Genomic DNA, 19254 nt, shown 5'->3' with positions numbered 1-19254 from the left:
GCATTCTGTGCATAGGGAAGAGAAGTGGTGAAAGCTTTGATTTACAGATGTAGGACCTTAATTCGATCCCTCTTTTGTTGCTGAGAATTTTCGTACTAAACGTACTAAAGTTAAACTGTTACAATAGCACACGTGGGGCGGTGGGCCTTTTACTCTATTGCTCCTCTATTGTTCCTCAAGCATCTGTTGACATCACAGATTCCCATCAAACCAACTCCTTGAATGCCCTACCCCTTGAAGTTTGCAGTTACCCTTTAGTGTGTGTACTTTACTGTATTTATGCTTGGGATATCGCTCTTCAACAGTAAAAGTTCCAAATCGCTGTAGGACGTCTTTAACAGTATTGCACRTTCATGTAGCYTACTTTAGGCCAGYTAATAGCCTAACCWTTCAATCAACGTTATGGACTAAACATTTAAATCCTGTCGCTGTAGTATTCTTTCTGTGACAATATAGGTCAACATGAGTAAACATGAGGTAGATAATATTTAACGGGAAACCATTCAATGAAGTAAAACAGTATTAGCAATAGAGGGTGAAAATGTTCACATATTACTGCCTGGAGCCTCCAAGACAAATGTTCAATAACTTGAGAGAGTAATGCAATGAATTTATTCTTTGCTGCAGCAATGTCCTTTTCATGCACGCCATTGCAGAGTTGTTCAGGTTTAGTCAAGCATGCTCGTTATCTGCAATCTCCAATGTAAGCTTTTCTATGAATGGACACCTATTCTACCGTAAGGGGTACACACACACATACAGTCCACACACAATTACGTCACATTGACGTATTGTGACTACCTTGTTTCTTTCCCATACAATGTATGAMAGTTACTTGTGCAGCTGAAAATATGTGGTCATGTTCTTTTTTCACCCTTGCCTATCKTCTCTCTCCAAAAAGAAACCTGTCCCACCTGTTCTATCTCTCTCTCCTCTTACTCTCTCGCTTGCTCTCTCTCCTGGCTGGTGTCCTCCTCCTGGCTGGTGGCTTGTCATGACTAGCCGAAGTAGATGTTAATGATTGACTAGAGGGAAGGAGGGCCCTGGCTAGCCATATATAGCTTTGCTCCTTGGGCAATACTTTCTTTCAGTTCTCCTTCTGTAGCATGAGGTGTCTGTCTGTCCTCTGAAGAGGATTTACATAACAGTCTAGAAGAGAGAGTAAAGCTTTCTAAGAAGTCATGGGTAAGTAAGTGCATTGTAACTGTTGTCCATTCAGCAGTGTCTAGAAGGGTTTGGGGAATGTTTACAATGTCTGTCAATCAATCAGTTATATTCAGGGCAATTGACAAGAACTATAGTTTGTATTCCCAAATAATAGTTGCGAGTGGAGGTGATTTTAGTATACCAGATATGTAGGCCTGTTCATGTTTCTAGATTATACACCCTCTTTGTCAGAAAACAGACAACAGAGATAATGATCTTGCTGCTTTATTATCCAGTAAACAAAGTGGTAGTAGATATCTGGGTGTCCACTATACTTTTGTATTTGGTGTTGCAGGGTTGCTTCATAGCTAACATTGACATAAATGCCTAAAGACAGGTAAACAGGTTAGCACTAGTACTAGCAGTGGGTAAGGTACATTTTTTATTATTTTCTTACTTACAGGTTGGTTGTAGGCAATGGGTGTGTGTGGTACTGAAGAAAAAAAAATATATTTCTTGCCAAAAAACTACTTGAACAGAAACCTTGTCACTATCCCAGGGCAAATTCCAAACTRTAATGTTTGGTATCCATTTTGCTGCYCCGGTACTGTACTGTAACCTTGCTTTACATACGTGTTGTTCAAGCACAAATATGCTACAGGAGACTGATTTGGTTTACAAAGGCCTTGGTGTTTAGTCAGGAAAAAACAAACGCGTTTCTCRCCTATGATTTACTGTACGTTCCAAACACAATCATCTTGACGTCACATTGTTGTCCATTGCAACTCTACTCCTCTCCTCCCCGCCTTGCCTGGAACATACCACATAGCCTGTTGAAACAAGCATTGCCTTTCTAGACGTTGGGGCACATTACCTGTCTAATGAGTTCAAATAAACGTGCAATACCATTACCCTTCTCACACTATGCAGCCAAGCTGAGTCAAACAAGCTGGTTATATACCCGCCATAGTTGCCAAAACCATGCTAGAGAGAACAATGTGATAGGCAATATCTATGCCAGCACACGGTTTKGATCAGCACAATGGTGTGAAAAGGGTCCACGTAATCTCTCTCCCCTCCCTATGTCTTTGAGTTACCAGACTATGGCGTTAACCTTCTAGACGTTGGSCCACATTTGTTAAATGACCCTAAATAACTGCAGTTCCTCAAGCAATATTTTTAGGTCTGTTTGAAAAGAGAATGAAACTTGCAACATCATATTCTCTTCCCCCTCCTCCCCTATKTGTGTGTCTCAGAGGTGCTGGTGCTGATCGCCTTTGAGGGCACAATGGGAGATGAGATGACGGTGCAGGTGGGAGACGTRGTGACGAGTGTCACCAATGCCAGCGAGGAGGGCTGGCTGGAGGGGGAWCTGARGGGCAAGAGGGGCATCTTCCCCTCTAACTTCGTCAAGGTACGGTATGTCCATCAAGAGTTTGCCTTCACGCCTTCAGTCCCAGGATTAGGATGAATACCATCTCAATTCAGTCGACGAAGGAAGTCAGATGAAATGATATTCTGTCAAGGAACTGAAATTCCATYGTTTCAGTTTACTTCCTTCCTTGACTGATTTGAAATCGGTTTGACCACAACTCTGATCAGCCTACTGTATGTGCATTTTCATGAACTATCCATTGTATACTGACTCGTTAGCTTTTTCCTTGTATGTGTTTATATCTTTTATTTCCCACACAGGAGGTGCCAGTGTTTTTGATAGGTGACAGCAAGAGGGAACCAAGAAGCCTACGGMAATGTATGTCACTCTCCAATGTCTTTAAACGTCCACCGCCGTGACACTCTGCTTATTGTGTTTCCCATAACTTGATCCGTAACAAAAACTGTATCCAGATATGTTGTTTCCCCAGTCTATCAAACATGAACCCTGTTTTGTACTGAAATATGGAAGTGTTTTGGTTTGTGCCCATCGAGATACACACACTTTGTCAGCAAGACAGGCTGAAACAAGTCATTAAAGGCCCTGTGTAGATATACAGCATAATTATAAATGTACAAAGAAGGAACAGATAAAAGCCACACAGGGTCAACTGTTATGGCACAGTCCCTTTGAGGGATTCAATTAGTTACAACACGAAGAAGCTTCAATTCTTCTAGTCATGCTTTGAGTCTGGAGTCTATAAGTTATCACATTGAGACTTCTGTATTTGTTTACTTCTACATTTCTCTACTGAATTTCTATTCATCATTAGTTTGAACTATTATTTTTTACAATAATAAGAAAGGTTTTGACTAATTTTGTGGCTGGTACAATGCTTTGTTCATGCAGCAAGGATGATTAAACAAACAAGGAAGTGTGAGGTGGCCTTTGCCTACACTCCCTTGAATGAGGACGAGCTGGAGCTGGTTGYCGGGGAGACCATTGAGATCCTCAGAGAGGTAAAGCGCTGCTTTTATCATTACTGACACTAGATTATCAATAGATGGGAAGACACTTGCCAACATACTAGAGAAGGAATCAAACAAATATCCCACGAGACAATTTAACGAGGCCCTASACCCAAATGATTTTGAGACCCCTGCTATAGAGTATCAGTGTAAATTTGTTGTAGGTTGTTGGAGAGAACATTGGCTGCTCTATTTAGAAGGATATGTTTATGTTTTTACTTCCTTATTGGAGTGTCATATCATATTTACTTTCTTTGCATCATATCTCTAATGGCAAATTCATGAGGGATCAACCACAAATCATTTATCTTGTTTGAGTAGATATATGATACTAAAATGATATGATACTAAAATGTCACCCCTCCAAAAGCTYAGAAAAACAAATAGTCACACAGACATTTCCAGCAATGCATATTCATTGTGATATTTCCCCAAGATTATCCTGAGAAATCACGTTTCTCGCACACATTACAACTTTACTTTGAGGTGTGTACAGATGTAGGCTCTTCATTTGAGCCAGTTTGCTACAGCAGGAAAATAATCCTGCAGCAGTAACAGGAAATGATAGTTATTATGTGGATCMCAGGAGGTTGGTGGCACCTTATTAATTGAGGAGCACGGGCTCGTGGTAATGGTTTCGCCGTTCCAGACATTATTATGAGCCGTCCTCCCCTCATGTAGCCTCCACTGTGGATTATGATTCATGGATATTTCACAATAAATTAAACTTCAGATACCTTTTTAAACCTCAAATACACTCAGAGATTTACATTTCCAGGAAAGTTCTCCTGCAACAGGGTGATCAAATTAAGATCCTACATCTGTAGACACTATGCTGACCAAACCTGTTTTGAGAAGTCCTATGCACGTGGATGATTGGTGAAACTCTGTTATACGGTGCTTTTCTTATATTTCTGTTTCTCTTTCTTTTTACTTCTCTCTTTTAACACCGGACAGATTGAAGATGGGTGGTGGATGGGAATGAAAAGTGGTAAAGTGGGAGCGTTCCCATCAAACTTCGCCAAAGAGATATTTGTCTCTCCAAAAGGTGGGATTTTCAAATGGCCTTTTTTCTTTTGCACTGCAGAGTTACTGTACATGTTCTGAGACTGGACATGTTCTGAGACTGGACTTGAATCAATATATCCTTATAGAACTTCCTCCTCAATCTTTTTCAGATGTCAAGCATAACGAGGGCAAAACAAGACGCAAACTCTCAGATACAATGTTTAGTAAAGAGGTATGGAACGCAAGATAAAATCAAAATACAATACACATGGGATGTTTTTCTCCTGAAAACGTAGGTGTGAGATGCCATTGATGAATTTTAATACATTTGTTTTTTTGTTAAGACAAAGCTACCTCAGAGGACGAGTGTTAGGAACAAAACAAAAAATTGTAAGTTTCTATAGTTCTTATTCCTACTTTATGTATGTCGTATAAATGAGTGAAATACATTTTAAATTGCAAAATAAAAGGTCCATCCTTGTACCCATCATCAAATTCATCCTGCTTGTGGGAGAGACTTTTTGATACATTGAATGAAACTGCAAAGCAATGTCTCGGCTGAATATATGTTCTGATGTACTACAACAACAGTGAGACCTCTGCTTGTGACAAGTGTTCTATTTTTGGACCAAACTACCACTTAGGCAGGTGTCCACAAAGAATAGACAGCCACATCATTGGCATGTGACAGTCAGTAATTCCCGCAGTTTACCCAATAGGCTATGTGGGTGTGGGCCCACAGAAACGTTGACGTTAACCCTGGCTTGATGTCACAGTTTAATTAAGTCAATGGTTCAAACAGGTTAATCTCAAAACTTCACAGTTCACACCCTTCACAGAAAAAGATATGGAAGTATGGACTGATATTCTTCCTTGTCGATTGGCTAGTCATGATCAGTGGTGTAAAGCACTTCAGTAAAAATACTTTAAAGTACTACTTTACTATTTATATTTTGACAATTTTTACTTTACTACATTCYTAAAGAAAATAATGTACTTTTTACTCCATACATTTTCCCTGACACCCAAAAGTACTCATTACATGCTGAGTGCTTAGCAGGACAGGAAAATGGTCCAATTCACGCACTTATCAAGAGAACAAGTGGTCATCCCTACAGCCTCTGATCTGGCAGACTCACTAAACACAAATGCATTGTTTGTAAATTATGTATTTTGAAGTGTACCCCTGGCTATCTTTACATTTTAAAAACAAGACAACGGTGCCATCTAGTTTGCTTTATATAAGGAATTTGAAATGATTTATAATTGTACTTTTGATACTTAAGTATATTTAGAACCAAATACTTTTAGACTTTTACTCAAGTAATATTTTACTAGGTGACTAACTTGAGTAACTTTCGATTAAGGTATCGATACTTTTCTCAAGTATGACAATTGGGTACTTTTCCACCACTGGTCATGATGAGGTATTGTGATAAATTACTGTCAGCGTCTGTTCAACATGATCTCACAACCAACCTATTCCAGTCATGCATTGCTTAGGTTCTCTTTATAACACTCCCTTCTCTCTTTTATGTCTACTCAGTGAAAGAATGTTGTCAAGTCATGTTCGACTATCCAGCTTTGACCGAGGATGAGTTAAATCTAAAGAAGGGAGACATTGTTACAATCATCACCAAGGTTTGTACGAATGCTGTCATCCATGTTCCCCAATACAATATACCTGTATGACTTTAGGGACCAAAATCAAGAAATATTCTGCTCCAGTTTTGGACTAGAATTAACCTGGTTATACAATTTCATAAATATTTTTTCTCCTCTTCAACCAGACAAACCTGTTAAGTGACTTGTGAGCAATTCCGTGAAAATATGTGCCACTAGACGACAAAGCATGCACAATTACATAAGTAGGGAAAACATCCAGAAATCTGATGGTATAAATTATATTCCAAATTACAGTGGTGTAAAGTAACTACATTAAGTAAAAAATACTTTAAAGTATTACTTAAGTAGTTTCTGTACTTTACTCCAATATATATATATATATATATATATATATAGTACCAGTCAAAAGTTTGAACACACCTACTCATTCAAGGGTCAATGTTCTACATTGTAGAATAATAGTGAAGACATCAAAACTATGAAATAACACATATTGAATATTGAGTAATATTGAGTAACCAAAAAAGTGTTAAACAAATTAAAATATATTTTGTAGCCACCCTCTGCCTTGATAACAGCTTTGCACACTCTTGGCATGCTCTCAATCAGCTTCATGAGGTAGTCACCTGGAATGAATTTCAATTAACAGGTATGCCTTGTTAAAAGTTAATTTGTGGAATATCTTTCCTTCTTAATACGTTTGAGCCAATCAGTTGTGTCAGGGTAGGGGTGGTATACAGAAAAACGCCTCCATGTTATAGCAAGAACAGCTCAAATAAGCAAAGAGAAACGACAGTCCATCATTACACTTTTTTGGTTCCAAAATGATTCCATATGTGTTATTTCATAGTTTTGATGTCTTCACTATTATTCTACAATATAGAAAAMTGTAAAAATAAAGAAAAACCCTTGAATGAGTAGGTGTGTCCAAACTTTTGACTTATATTGTATATATCAAAGAGAGAATCGTGCCGTCTGGTTTGCATAAAATAAGGACTTTGATGTCTAGCATGAACTTTTACTTTTTACTTTTACTCAAATATGACAATTGAATACTTTTCCCACCACTGTACTTAAGTATATTCAAAACCAGATACTTTTAGACTTTTACTGAAGTAGTATTTTCCTGGGTGACCTTGACTTTTTCTTGAGAAATKTTCTATTAAGGAATCTTTACTTTTACTCAAGTATGATAATTGAGTACTTTTTCCCACACTGCCAAATTATAAGTGGAAAAGGGAGGTTTATGATAACTTTGAAGATCAAATAATAGTKTCCACTGTGGGCAATGACCATGGTCCGCATGGACATTGTCGTTTTTTGTACTATGTGTAGTTTTTTGAGTTGCTCTTTACACAATCTCTTCTTCTGAAGGAAACAGAGGACGAGGGCTGGTGGGAGGGAGAGATGAACGGACGCAGAGGTTTTTTCCCCGACAACTTCGTCATGGTGATACCGACGACAGACGGTCTCCAAGTGAGTTGTAGCAAGGAATGAGGGAAATGTTCCCAGCAATAGTCCTGCTGTAGCCCTGTGAATGGGAATTTCCCCCCACAYATTCCATGGGGGTTTAGCCATTACATTACACTGACCTAAGCAGCCATGACACCCATCAGTAATGAACATGAGCTATTTATTAGACCGCAACAGGTCAATAAAAACAAAGCCCTTCATCTACAGTTGGCTGACATAAAAATACATTTCCAGTCAGGTCTTTCTTATATAACTAACTTATAAAAGGTTTCTGACTCAAAGATCTCTTCAACATTTGCAGTTTAGGAGTCACTGACAAAAATGTCTGTCTGTGGAAAGTTAGTTTAATTTGAATTGTATTCATTTTATATCATTTAAAAAAAACAAAAAAACAAGACAATACGAATGGCCGCTCGCATCACTGGGTGCTCTAATCAGTGGGTGTGTGTTTCTGCAAATAGGCAGTAAAGAGAGACTGAGCCAACCTGTTGTGATTTCCGTCCCTTTTCCTCCAGTCTGGGAGCACCAGCCAACCACCTGCACGCCGTGGCACGGAAAGACGCTCAGGTAAAGACAGCAACTTCCTGTATTAAGAGAGACCAGTGCAACAGGATATACTGTACATCAGTCAGTCCATGATCCATGATACATCAGTTAGTCCATGATACCAATATGACAGTACAGAATGTCTTGTGATTTAGATGCTGACGATGGAGCTTATGAGGTGAAACAGAATAGCTGGTGCAACAAAACATACCATAGAGTTCCCAATGAATTACTATTATAATTAGTATTARTATTTTAATTCCTAATTTTATGGTGACACCAATCTGTGACACACCAATATGATTTAGAGATGCAAATGGGAGCTGAATTAGAGAATTCTCACACAACGAAATGGCTACTGTTGCTACTGTTTTCGTCTGCGGTGGTGTTCAGTCTGGCACGGTGTTCATGTTTTAGGGTGTGTGAGGTTGTTGTTTTAGCAGCTGAATAYGAGATGCTTGTGTGGTCCAAATGGCTTCCTGAATATTTCAAAATCAAGGTCTTTGTATTTTACAGATACTGTTCTTGTAGATGGAAAACAGACATTAASATAGGCATGTTACAAAAAATGTAATACTGTACTCAGGTTGAGGGAGTATGGTGACCCTAACGGTCAAATTACAGTAGCTTTTAAAATTGAGTGACAATGACACAGGGAGACACCTCACCTCCTCTCTACTCATCCAGAACCTTAACACCTATAAAGACCTACAGAAAATCCTGCAAAGACTGAAACCRCATCAGGATCTTTGCTATTTCACAGAGACGATCATATTATTCTSTCCAAAAAAAGTTGTGACATCAACACTTGAATCTAGGATGATGATTCATAATGGCCTTGTGCTAACATCCACTCTGCCTGTCTGTCTGTCGGCTGTCTGTAACCGAACCACACTGAGGTTTTTATTAGCAAACCAGACCACAGACACACTCACATTTCTTCAGTCCAGACYAATATAAAYGCAGGAAAGCCCCAGAATACTCAGCTATTTTGGCGTCAAATTCACACAACCACACCTATATTAGATACTTTGACAATCTAAAATGTGGTTTSTATGATATAAATGGAAGCTCCCAATCACCCCTATTTCAGATAGTTTTTTTTGCCTCTCAATTATCTATAGCTATGCATAAATTATTGTTCATTGAAGTTTCAAAGCTGTTCAAATGTTTCAATTTGACCTCTCTTGACCTGATAAAGTCTAAAGTGCTAGCATTTTAATAGGTGGTATATTTAGTCTCAACGTTTTGATGACTGTATGTTGTTCAATGAAGGAATAGAGCACACCACATCATTTCAATGTGGATAATAAGTTAATGGCATTCAAGATTCTGAACAGATGATTATAGCAATTGTGAAGCTCTCCACAGACCTGCGACAACCTATKCATGCCATCTTGAACATATGATTACATAAGAAGAAATGTATAGTTACAGTAACCTCACAGTGGCCATGGATGTGTTAATCATTTTCAGGATGAATGTTACATTCGTTTGTAAGATAGACTTAACTTTTTACTGTACTAAAAAAGTTATATTGAATTGTGCTTGGTTGACAACGCAACCAAACATTAACATTTAAAAGAGATGCATCTACCTCTTGGATAGTTCCATCTGAGCCACTGGCTTAAATCGCATTCTTTAACTTTTATTTTTTAATTGGAGATGTGAATCCAACATAGAATTTGTTAACTTGTTACTTGTCGACAAGTTCATTTATTATAGTTCAAAAATGATATTGTGTTTGGTTGTCAACTCCTGGATAGTTCCATCTGTACCACTGACTTTAATTGAAGTTTGTCTACAAATTAATAATTGATATGTTATATTCACGTCTCTTTCTCAACCAAACATCTACATTTAAAAATAGGACTAAATAAAATAAAATAAAACTTTAAAATGCACTAAATGAAGTTTGATTTGATTTAATCCTATTCTTTAACTTAGATTTTTGGTTGAGATGGAGATGTGAATCCAACATATCAGACAAACTGGAATTAAAGTCATAGAGTCAGTCACACAGACGGAAGCAAAGCAAAAACTCTCCTTCAAATGTTAATATTTGGTTACGTTGACAACGAAACACAATTCAATATTACATTTGAAATCAACCAGAGCTTGAAACCCTAGGCCTATTGTAAACAACAATAGCTGKTGATGACTTTGCAAATGCTATAGACCTAAATAGCATCATTGATGATAAATGAGTGGTAAAGTATGGTCACATTTCATTTGTTCTGTTAAACCTACCCTTTGGAATGACTTAGAAAATAAATAGATTCGCTGTTGCTATCAAAGTGGAGAACACTCAACCATCGTTCTCACGATAGCACATTGGTAATAGTGATGAATTACATAGCTACAGTACCAGTCAAAACTTTGGACACACCAACTCATTCCAGGGTTTTTCTTTATTTTTACTACTTTCTACATTGTAACAGTAGTGTAAAGTACGTAAGTAAAAATACTTTAAAGTACTACTTAAGAGGTTTGTTGGCTACTTTTACCACTACATTCCTAAAGAAATAATGTACTTTTTACTCCATACATTTTCCCTGACACCGAAAAGTACTCGTTACATTTTGACAGGAAAGTGGTCCAATTCACACACTTATCAAGAGAACATCCCTGGTCATTCTTACTGCCTCTGATCTGCCGGACTCACTAAACACAAATGCTTCATTTGTAAATTAGGTCTGAGTGTTGGAGAAAAAAACTAAAGAAAGAAAACTGTGCCGTTTGCTTTGCTTAGTATAAGGAATTTGAAATGATTTATACTTTTACTATTGATACTTAAATATATTTTAGAAATTCAATTTACTTTTGATACTTACGTATATTTTAAACCAAATACTTTTACTCTAGTATTTTACTGGGTGACTTTCAACTTAACTTCTACTCAAGTATGACAATTTAGTACTTTTTCCACCACTGCATTGTAGAATAATAATGAAGACATCAAAACTATGAACACATATGGAATCATGTAGTAACCCAAAAAGTGTTAAATTAAAATACATTTGATATATTTGAGATTCTTCAAAGAAGCCACACTTTGCTATGATGACAGCTTTGCACACTCTTGGCATTGTCTCAACTAGCTTCATGAAGTAGTCACATGGAATGCATTTAAATTAACAGGTGTGCCTTGTTAAAAGTTAATTTGTGGAATTTCTTTCCTTAATGCATTTCAGCCAGTCAGTTTTGTTGTGACAAGGTAGGGGTGAAGTACAGAAGATATCCCTATTCGGTAAAAGACCAAGTCCATATTATGGCAAGAACAGCTCAAATAAGCAAAAATAAATGACAGTCCTTCATTACTTTAGACATGAAGATCAGTCAATACGGAAAGTGTCAAGAACTTTGAACGTTTCTACCATCAAGCGCAATGATGAAACTGGTTCTCATGAGGACCGCCACAGGAAAGGAAGAACCAGAGTTGCCTCTGCTACAAAGGATAAGTTCATTACAGTTACCAGCCTAAGATTGCAGCCCAAATAAATGCTTCACAGAGTTCAAGTAACAGACACATCTCAACATCAACTGTTCAGAGGAGAATGCGTGAATCAGGCCTTCATGGTCAAATTGCTGAAAAGAAACCACTACTAAAGGACACCAATAAGAAGAAGATACTTGCTTAGGCCAAGAAACACGAGCAATGGACATTAGACAGGTGGAAAACTGTCCTTTAGTCTGATGAGTCCAAATTTGCATGTCTTTGTGAGATGCAGAGTAAGTGAATGGATGATCTCCGCATGTGTGGTTCCCACCATGAAGCATGGAGGAGGAGGTGTGATGTTGTGGGGGTGCTTTGCTGGTGACACTGTCTGATTTATTTAGAATTCAAGGCACACTTAACCAGCATGGCTACCATAGCATTCTGCAGCGATAAGCCATCCCATCTGGTTTGCGCTTAGTGGGACTATCATTTGTTTTTCAACAGGACAATGACCCAAAACACACCTCCAGGCTGTGTAAGGGCTATTTGACCAAGAAGGAGAGTGATGGAGTGCTGTATCAGATGACATGGCCTCCACAATCATCCGACCTCAACCCAATTGAGATGGTTTGGGATGAGTTGGACCGCAGAGTGAAGGAAAAGCAGCCAACATATGTGGGAACTCCTTTAAGAMTGTTGGGAAATCATTCCTTATGAAGCTGGTTGAAAGAATGCCAAGAGTGTGCAAAGCTGTCATCAAGGCAAAGGGTGGCTACTTTGAAGAATCTAAAACATGACTCCATATGTGTTATTTCATAGTTTTGRTGTCTTCACTATTATTCTACAATGTGGAAAATAGTTCAACTAAAGAAAAACCTTTGAATGATTAGGAGTGTTCAAACTTTTGTCTGGTACTGTAAGCAGGGCTTGGTTTAAACCCTGGATGGGAGACCAAAGGGGAGCTATAAATAAGTTATCCAGTAGGAGGTGCTGCCTAGCCTAATGATCTGACATTGTTTTAAAGAAACAAGTGCAACATATTTTATGTTGAAATTTGGTAATGACATAATCCTGTGGTTGTAATTTCACCCTCAAAACAAGAGTTGACGTGGATTACTTCTTTCAAATCCAGTGTCGTTTCCATGTAGATTCCATGTCACAATACGCTGACAAATTACATTCAAACAAAGTTGATTCAACCAGTTTGTTCCCAGTGGAGGGATAGACAGCATGTAACACATGTTTTGCCTTAAACAGTAAAAGAGGATGTGGGAGTCCAATCTTGAGACTGTCAGTRGCACACATAGCAGGATGTGGTTCACAGGCAGGTTTTATCTAAGTGCACCAGATCTTGTTCCAAACACACACTTCTGCTGACGTTACAACTTGTGTGTAAGACGTTAACTGTTAGTTAGCTGTTAGGCTGGACGTTTCTTCCCAGCTTTAAATAAATAAAGCCTTTCTAATTGAATACAAGGAGTACACAACATTAAGGTGCAATATTTYAATCTTATAATGTATTTTAATAATAATAAATCTGTGCACAAATACTCAAAAGAAGTTTGCTATTGCTACAAGACCCCTTTGATTGAAGTTGAGAGGCACTGGCTCTTGCTGAACAATAACAAACGGTCATATCTTGCTTTGAGTTCGAGTTCAAACATTAAAGGGCCTAACAGTCATTTGGAGATAATATCATCCCAACTCAAAACTGCACTTGAATCCCTCCACCCCATCGCTCCTACTACTCCATTGGCGTCTAGTGTCACTGGGGGGTTGCAGTTATGTCACAGGAAGTCATACACCATGATGGAGAGGGGAATGTAACACAGTTGGTCACATGACCTGGCTGAGATGCCTTGGAGGATGCCAGGGGGTGGGGGACCGTAGAGAGCGCTGTCTGTCACAGTGGCTTTTCACAAGCGGCCCAAGCAGCCAACTCTGCAACAACTCTAGTGCTTCACATTGGTGGAAGGGCTTGGTCAGGGAGTTTTACATGTGCTTTGAACTGAGAAGGTAGGCTCTATTCTCATTCATTTACTATTGGTACTCGGTCTGTGGAATTCATCATCACCAGTCTCTTTTGGTGGTTTATTGTCTTACATGTCGGCATGACACTCATCATGTTCTTCCTCTGTATCTTGAGAGATGTSCTAAAAGCTATAATGTAGATTTATGTGGTTATTGACTTGACTGTATTGTGGTCAGTTYCCTTAACTGCACTCTAGTTAATCATTTTTTTTTTTTATTAAACACTATATAATTACTTGGTTAACTCTTAATGGTAATTGAAAGGCAGAATATTGTGCTTTGTCAAAAGACACTCCCATAAGTCTATTATACCTAGCTGTTCACACTTGAGGGATCTCCTTTGTGATAAGTTAGTTCCACCCCCCAAGCCAAGGCCTTCTCAAGGGAGATTATTRGGAACAGTAACTACAGTATGTTGGATTCTGTAGGATTYTATTGGACACGGCYGTGAACTAGCCTGCTCCTATGACATGCAGAATCTTGGCTTCGCATGCCACTATACTGGTTGGGATTTAATCAAACTCAAATGGAAGAAAATKAACAATGTTTCTGCGCTACATGAATATTMATTTGCATTTTAATGAAATTATGCTAAGTACATTTTTGCAGARAATTATTAACCCTGGAGGTCTGTGTCTTGATGCTGTTGWACACTCACCGTTGTCATAGCGAGGAGAACACACCAGTAGCAAGTTAGATAGCTGTGGCCGTGTATAATATGGTGTGTATTTTGTGCTCTTATGGTCTTCTAGTCAAGGCARAGGGTTCAGCGATGGAGAAGAGCAGCCCTGCAAAAGCAAAAGGTAAGATACAGTATGTTGATACCGTTCAATTAAAGTACAGTTTTACTGTGTCTGTAGTCTCATTTAACCAGATGTTGTATTAAATGATACTTTAAAATACAGAGGAGATGATGCTTTACAATTGTACCAAGGTGTGTGTGTGTTGTTAACAAGTACGTACGAGTACAGTTTGCTTACTAGCAATGCTTAAGTGTGCACATGTGCGCACAGATGAGAAACCAGAGAGTAAAGACCTGAGAAGCAACCCCCCAACCAAAGTCAAGCTCCCTGCTCCAAGTAGACCTGCACAACCACCTCCAGTGAAGGACAAGCCTCTGAAGTTTGGTAGTAGCAAGTGAGTGATTCTAGAATATCCACTACTGTTTTTAAGTTTGGTGTCACTTATAAAATGTCATTGTTTTTGAAAGGAAAACCTTTTTTTTTTGTCCATTAAAATAACATAAAATTGATCAGTGAACAGGCTGGCCTTCTAGGTAGAGTTGCAAAGAGAAAGCCATATCTCAGACTGGCCAATAAAAAGAAAAGATTAAGATGGACAAAAGAACACAGACACTGGACAGAGGAACTCTGCCTAGAAGGCCAGCATCCCGGAGTCGCCTGTTCACGTCGAGACTGGTGTTTTGCGGGTACTATTTAATGAAGCTGCCAGTTGAGGACTTGAGGCGTCTGTTTCTCAAACCACATTTTTTTCTCAGTCAACACCAACTATTTAGGTAGAGTATGGAGTAGTGCCAACACTATAGTATTGCCAACATGAATGCAATCTTAATCCAATGTTGACACTAATATCACTCCATAGTATCAAGTATGAAAGTAAATAGTGAGACTTGTAAATGAAGGATTGCTTCATGAAGCATTGCTTTCAGATTTTGTTACTGATCGGAATGGACAAATAGGGCACTCATATGRAAGCCTTAGTAGTTATATAATTGCAAAAGCCACTAATAAGAAAAGCAAAAGATCTCTATCAAGACAGGAACTGTTGATTCTCTTTAAACTGGCAAGGAAGGAGAGTGTGGAGGAGAGTTTTGGTTGGTGCCTAGGTTACTATAGCACAGTCTTCATGTCTTAATGCTGAATTGCCAAGATTCCCAAACCTTGAGCGGTGCACTGGAAACTCTGGGAAGAGTCAGTGTGGGCCTAAACAGATGAGAGCAGCCCATTTCCTGTTTCCTGAACAAACACACACGCACACAAACACGACTGGGAAAACAAAAAGGCAGTCTTTACCAAGGGGCAACTGACGAAGAAAAAGCCATTCGGACTGTTCTTTCCGAGTAACTGTCACATGTTGGAGGCAATGCAATGATAGTGTGGCCTTGGCTAAAAGCATTTTGCTTATTTGTAAAATTCACKTGGGATTAAATCATTATACTTGCAAAGGTCAAACAAGTTTGTATATTTTATTAAAAGCTGTTGCGTATTTTTTGTTCTAGTGAGGGTGTGAACGTTGAAAGGGGAAGTCTTAATGCTTGGCTAAACATTAACTCACTGAGGTTTCAATATGCAGTACATCACCACCTGCCTCTAAAAACATGCAACAGGAAACAGGATGCCACTTTTTCCACACTGAACCACAACAATTTTAATCAAAAGAAAATCTCAACTGTAGAAAATGAAGCATATCTTTCAATTTCCTTTGTCTACATCACAGATTTTGGGGTCTAGTTAACCTTATGAATCAACCAGTGTAGGCCTRAAATAATGAATGTTTAATTTCTCTGAAATAAATGCCTACATATTTTCCCCCATTAGAGCCAATGGCGATCTCCCTCCCCTTTCACCAAAATGTTCAGAGGACAGTAACTCGGACCAGTTTGACGGAGTGGACGTGTCCCCTGAGAAACTGAGTCACCCCACAGCCAACAGAGCCAAACCCCCACAGAGACGACCTCCATCAGCCCTCGTCATCAGTCCACAGGTATGGCGACAATATTCCATATTGTATTATTATTAATATTATTATGGTACAGAATGCACCTCTGTACATATGACATACTAGGAACAGAAGCATTTCGCTACACCCACAATGACATTTACTAAATATGTGTATGCAACCAAAAGAATGGTATTTGATTTGATTTACTACAGATCGCATGTTAGAACAGAGTCACACATCCATGGAAGCTGTCAGAGTTACTTTGAGTTAGTGTCATTGTCGTATGTGTGTTCTAACATGGACACCACACAGTTATGTTTCCTCTGAAACCACAGGGAGACAATGTGGCTTAATCACATGACGCATGACACATCACATGACATGACAGTAGACCCACCCCCAACCCTTAGGTTATCATAGCGATGATGATACAATCCCTGATTTGTCTATTGYCATGACGTTACCAGTCCATATCTGCCCAAAGGTGCACACTATACTCCACATCCCCTCTGAAACCACAGGGGGGCAGTGTGGCCCAACACTCAACATGTAGTGACATTATGAACCCACAACCCCAGGTTAACATAGAGATGATGATACATTCTCTGGTTAGTCTGATGTCATTTTCTAATGTCACGCCACAAGTACATATCTGCCTAGAGGAATCATTGTCATCACAGTCATAGGGGCATATCAGTGGAGAATAGTGGCCCTTGTTAGATTACATTCCTCCAGAGTTTCCCTGAAGACTATTCGTTCGTATGACGTGGCCCATCTGGCCCACTAAGTCTTAACTCAYCCGCCCAGAGAGAGAGATGGCCTGTTCATAAGTGGCTTGACAAGTTGCATGCCATGAAGGGTTAGTGAGGCCATGATGTGAGGAATGACTCTTAAAATGAAATCGTCATTAAGGTCATTGTTGTTGTTCTAACCCTAGGCTCTGAGTGGCAGGGACCAGACAGAAGCAGAAAAATTGCCTAAACTGCTGGAGGTTTGCAAAATTGACTTTGATTCCATATACATGAATACTCTATCATCATGTTAGGCCTTGCTGGCAAGTATATAGAACACAAAATTAACATAACAGCAATGTATCTCTCTCAAAGTATCAATTAGCCACAAAGTAACAACTGACTTTAAATAAGCTTACTGAGATTGAATAGAATTTAAAGGGGTTGAATTCTGGACCTGTCAATCCTTGACAATCAAACAGAGATACCTTGCAGATTTCAGAAAGTCATTCACCACCATCCAAGCCTGAGCATCCTACCAAGAATCCAGTACCCTCCAGGCTAGCACTTCCCAAGGCTGTATTGGAGGCCAGGGCAACCCAGGAGGAGAAGCCTTGTCTGGACAGCTTACATGCTGAGGTCAGGGAGCTGAAGATGGCTCTGGAGCTGCTGCAAAACAGACATGAGTAAGTAGTATTACCCATTTTTTCAGACTTCTAGATAACCAGGGGGAAAAGAACTTGAGGAATCTGGGACATTAACCCGTTTGTTCAATTGTTCCACCAAGATATTTTCAACGATTTTGATAATAGGCAGAATCTACAGCACACCCAAAAAACAATTAGTGAAGGTGCTGAAGGCAAAATGCTAAATACTAAACTGGAAAGACAGGAAAAAGTCTGACACTTMCAGTCAGACCTCACCTATCCTGGTTAAACAAGACTGAATGCTGGGCTCACCATTGTTGAAACAATTCAGTATGGGTTAACCAGGCTACATCTCTCCTGCCAAAAATGTAAACCATTCCTTMATTTTCAAACTCTTCTTTGACCTCTTCAAATTTAATTTGAAGATTGATATATTTTCTGTTCTTTCCTTGTAGACGAGACATACAGGAAATGAAAGAGGAACTGAGAGACGAGAGAAACAAACGTGTGGCGCTGCAGGTATGTGGAATATTTACARTGAGCTCCAAAAGTATTGGGACAGTGACATTTTTTGTTMTTTTGGCTCTGTACTCCAGCACTTTGAATTTGAAATGATACCATGACTATGAGGTTAAAGTGCAGACTGTTAAATATCACACAAATATCGCACAAATAGCATACCCCCAAGACATGCTAACCTCCCATGTTATTGTAATAGTGAGAGGTTAGCATGACTTGTTTTGAACATACAATGTTTGGAGYATAAACACAAGCTTTTGATTTAACTGAATATTAACACAATGTTTCCCCTATGCAGGAGGAGGTACATGGTCTTAGGACTAAACATTAATCCTAACTGACACCATGACYGGGCGGTACATCTAAGTAAGGCTCTGTAATGTCATTCCCTTGAACACAAACTTGAAGTGAAATTATAATGTTCCTGGCATTGGAGTGCAAGAGCAGATAGAAATGATGCATATCTGCTTCCTCTGCAGACAAACCAGCTGAGGCCACATTAAGGGCTGGAATCGATCCGTATCGCTGAAGTATCACGGAAGATCCGCTTTATAGCTCGATCAAAAATGTAAAGGCAATGTTCCCGCGTTTGCATTTAAGGTAAACGCTGCATCGGAAATTACCTTTTAAAGGGATACTTTGGGATTTTGGCAATGAAGTCTTTTATCTACTTCCCCGGCGTCAGATGAACCCGTGGATACCATTTTTATGTCTCTGTGTGCAGTTTGAAAGAGTTTGCTAACTAGCGTTAGCTCAATTTCTAACTTGCGTTAGGGCAATGACTGGAAGTATCTACTAGCATGCTAGTAGATACCATAGACTTCCAGCCATTGCCATAACTCTAGTTAGCATCGGCTCACAAAACTACCTCTAACATTGAGTTCATCTGACTGGGGAAATGGATAAAGGGCTTCATTGCCAAAACCTTTATATTTTAACACGGACCTTCCGCGATACTGTCGCGATAACGATTGAATACAGCCCTAGATTGTACTCYTCCATT

General features: G+C 39.0%; 1 protein-coding gene across 3 annotated transcripts; it reads left to right on the top strand.

Moving 5' to 3' along the window:
* Positions 1-1092: 1092 nt before the first annotated feature.
* LOC112080344 (SH3 domain-containing kinase-binding protein 1) lies at positions 1093-18900 on the top strand. 3 transcript variants are annotated; one of them, XM_024146064.2, is made up of 18 exons: positions 1093-1185; positions 2403-2560; positions 2842-2899; positions 3431-3540; positions 4507-4597; positions 4728-4789; positions 4902-4947; positions 6104-6198; positions 7558-7659; positions 8172-8223; positions 14425-14475; positions 14686-14809; positions 16231-16396; positions 17292-17345; positions 17581-17771; positions 18188-18251; positions 18550-18617; positions 18731-18795. In XM_024146064.2, exons 1-17 carry the CDS (start codon positions 1182-1184, stop codon positions 18580-18582), a joined length of 1461 nt encoding a protein of 486 aa, XP_024001832.1. In that variant the 5' UTR covers positions 1093-1181; the 3' UTR covers positions 18583-18617; positions 18731-18795. The 3 variants fall into 3 exon arrangements, with proteins under 3 accessions (XP_024001832.1, XP_024001831.1, XP_024001833.1); XM_024146063.2 differs by having other exon boundaries at positions 18550-18900; XM_024146065.2 differs by lacking the exon at positions 17292-17345 and having other exon boundaries at positions 18550-18770.
* Positions 18901-19254: the final 354 nt, after the last annotated feature.

The sequence above is a fragment of the Salvelinus sp. IW2-2015 genome, unplaced genomic scaffold (assembly GCF_002910315.2).
Source record: "Salvelinus sp. IW2-2015 unplaced genomic scaffold, ASM291031v2 Un_scaffold16268, whole genome shotgun sequence".
NCBI classification, from domain to species: Eukaryota; Metazoa; Chordata; class Actinopteri; order Salmoniformes; family Salmonidae; genus Salvelinus; species Salvelinus sp. IW2-2015.
The sequence above is the reverse complement of the archived record's forward strand: the minus strand, read 5'-3'. Positions and strand labels throughout refer to the sequence as shown.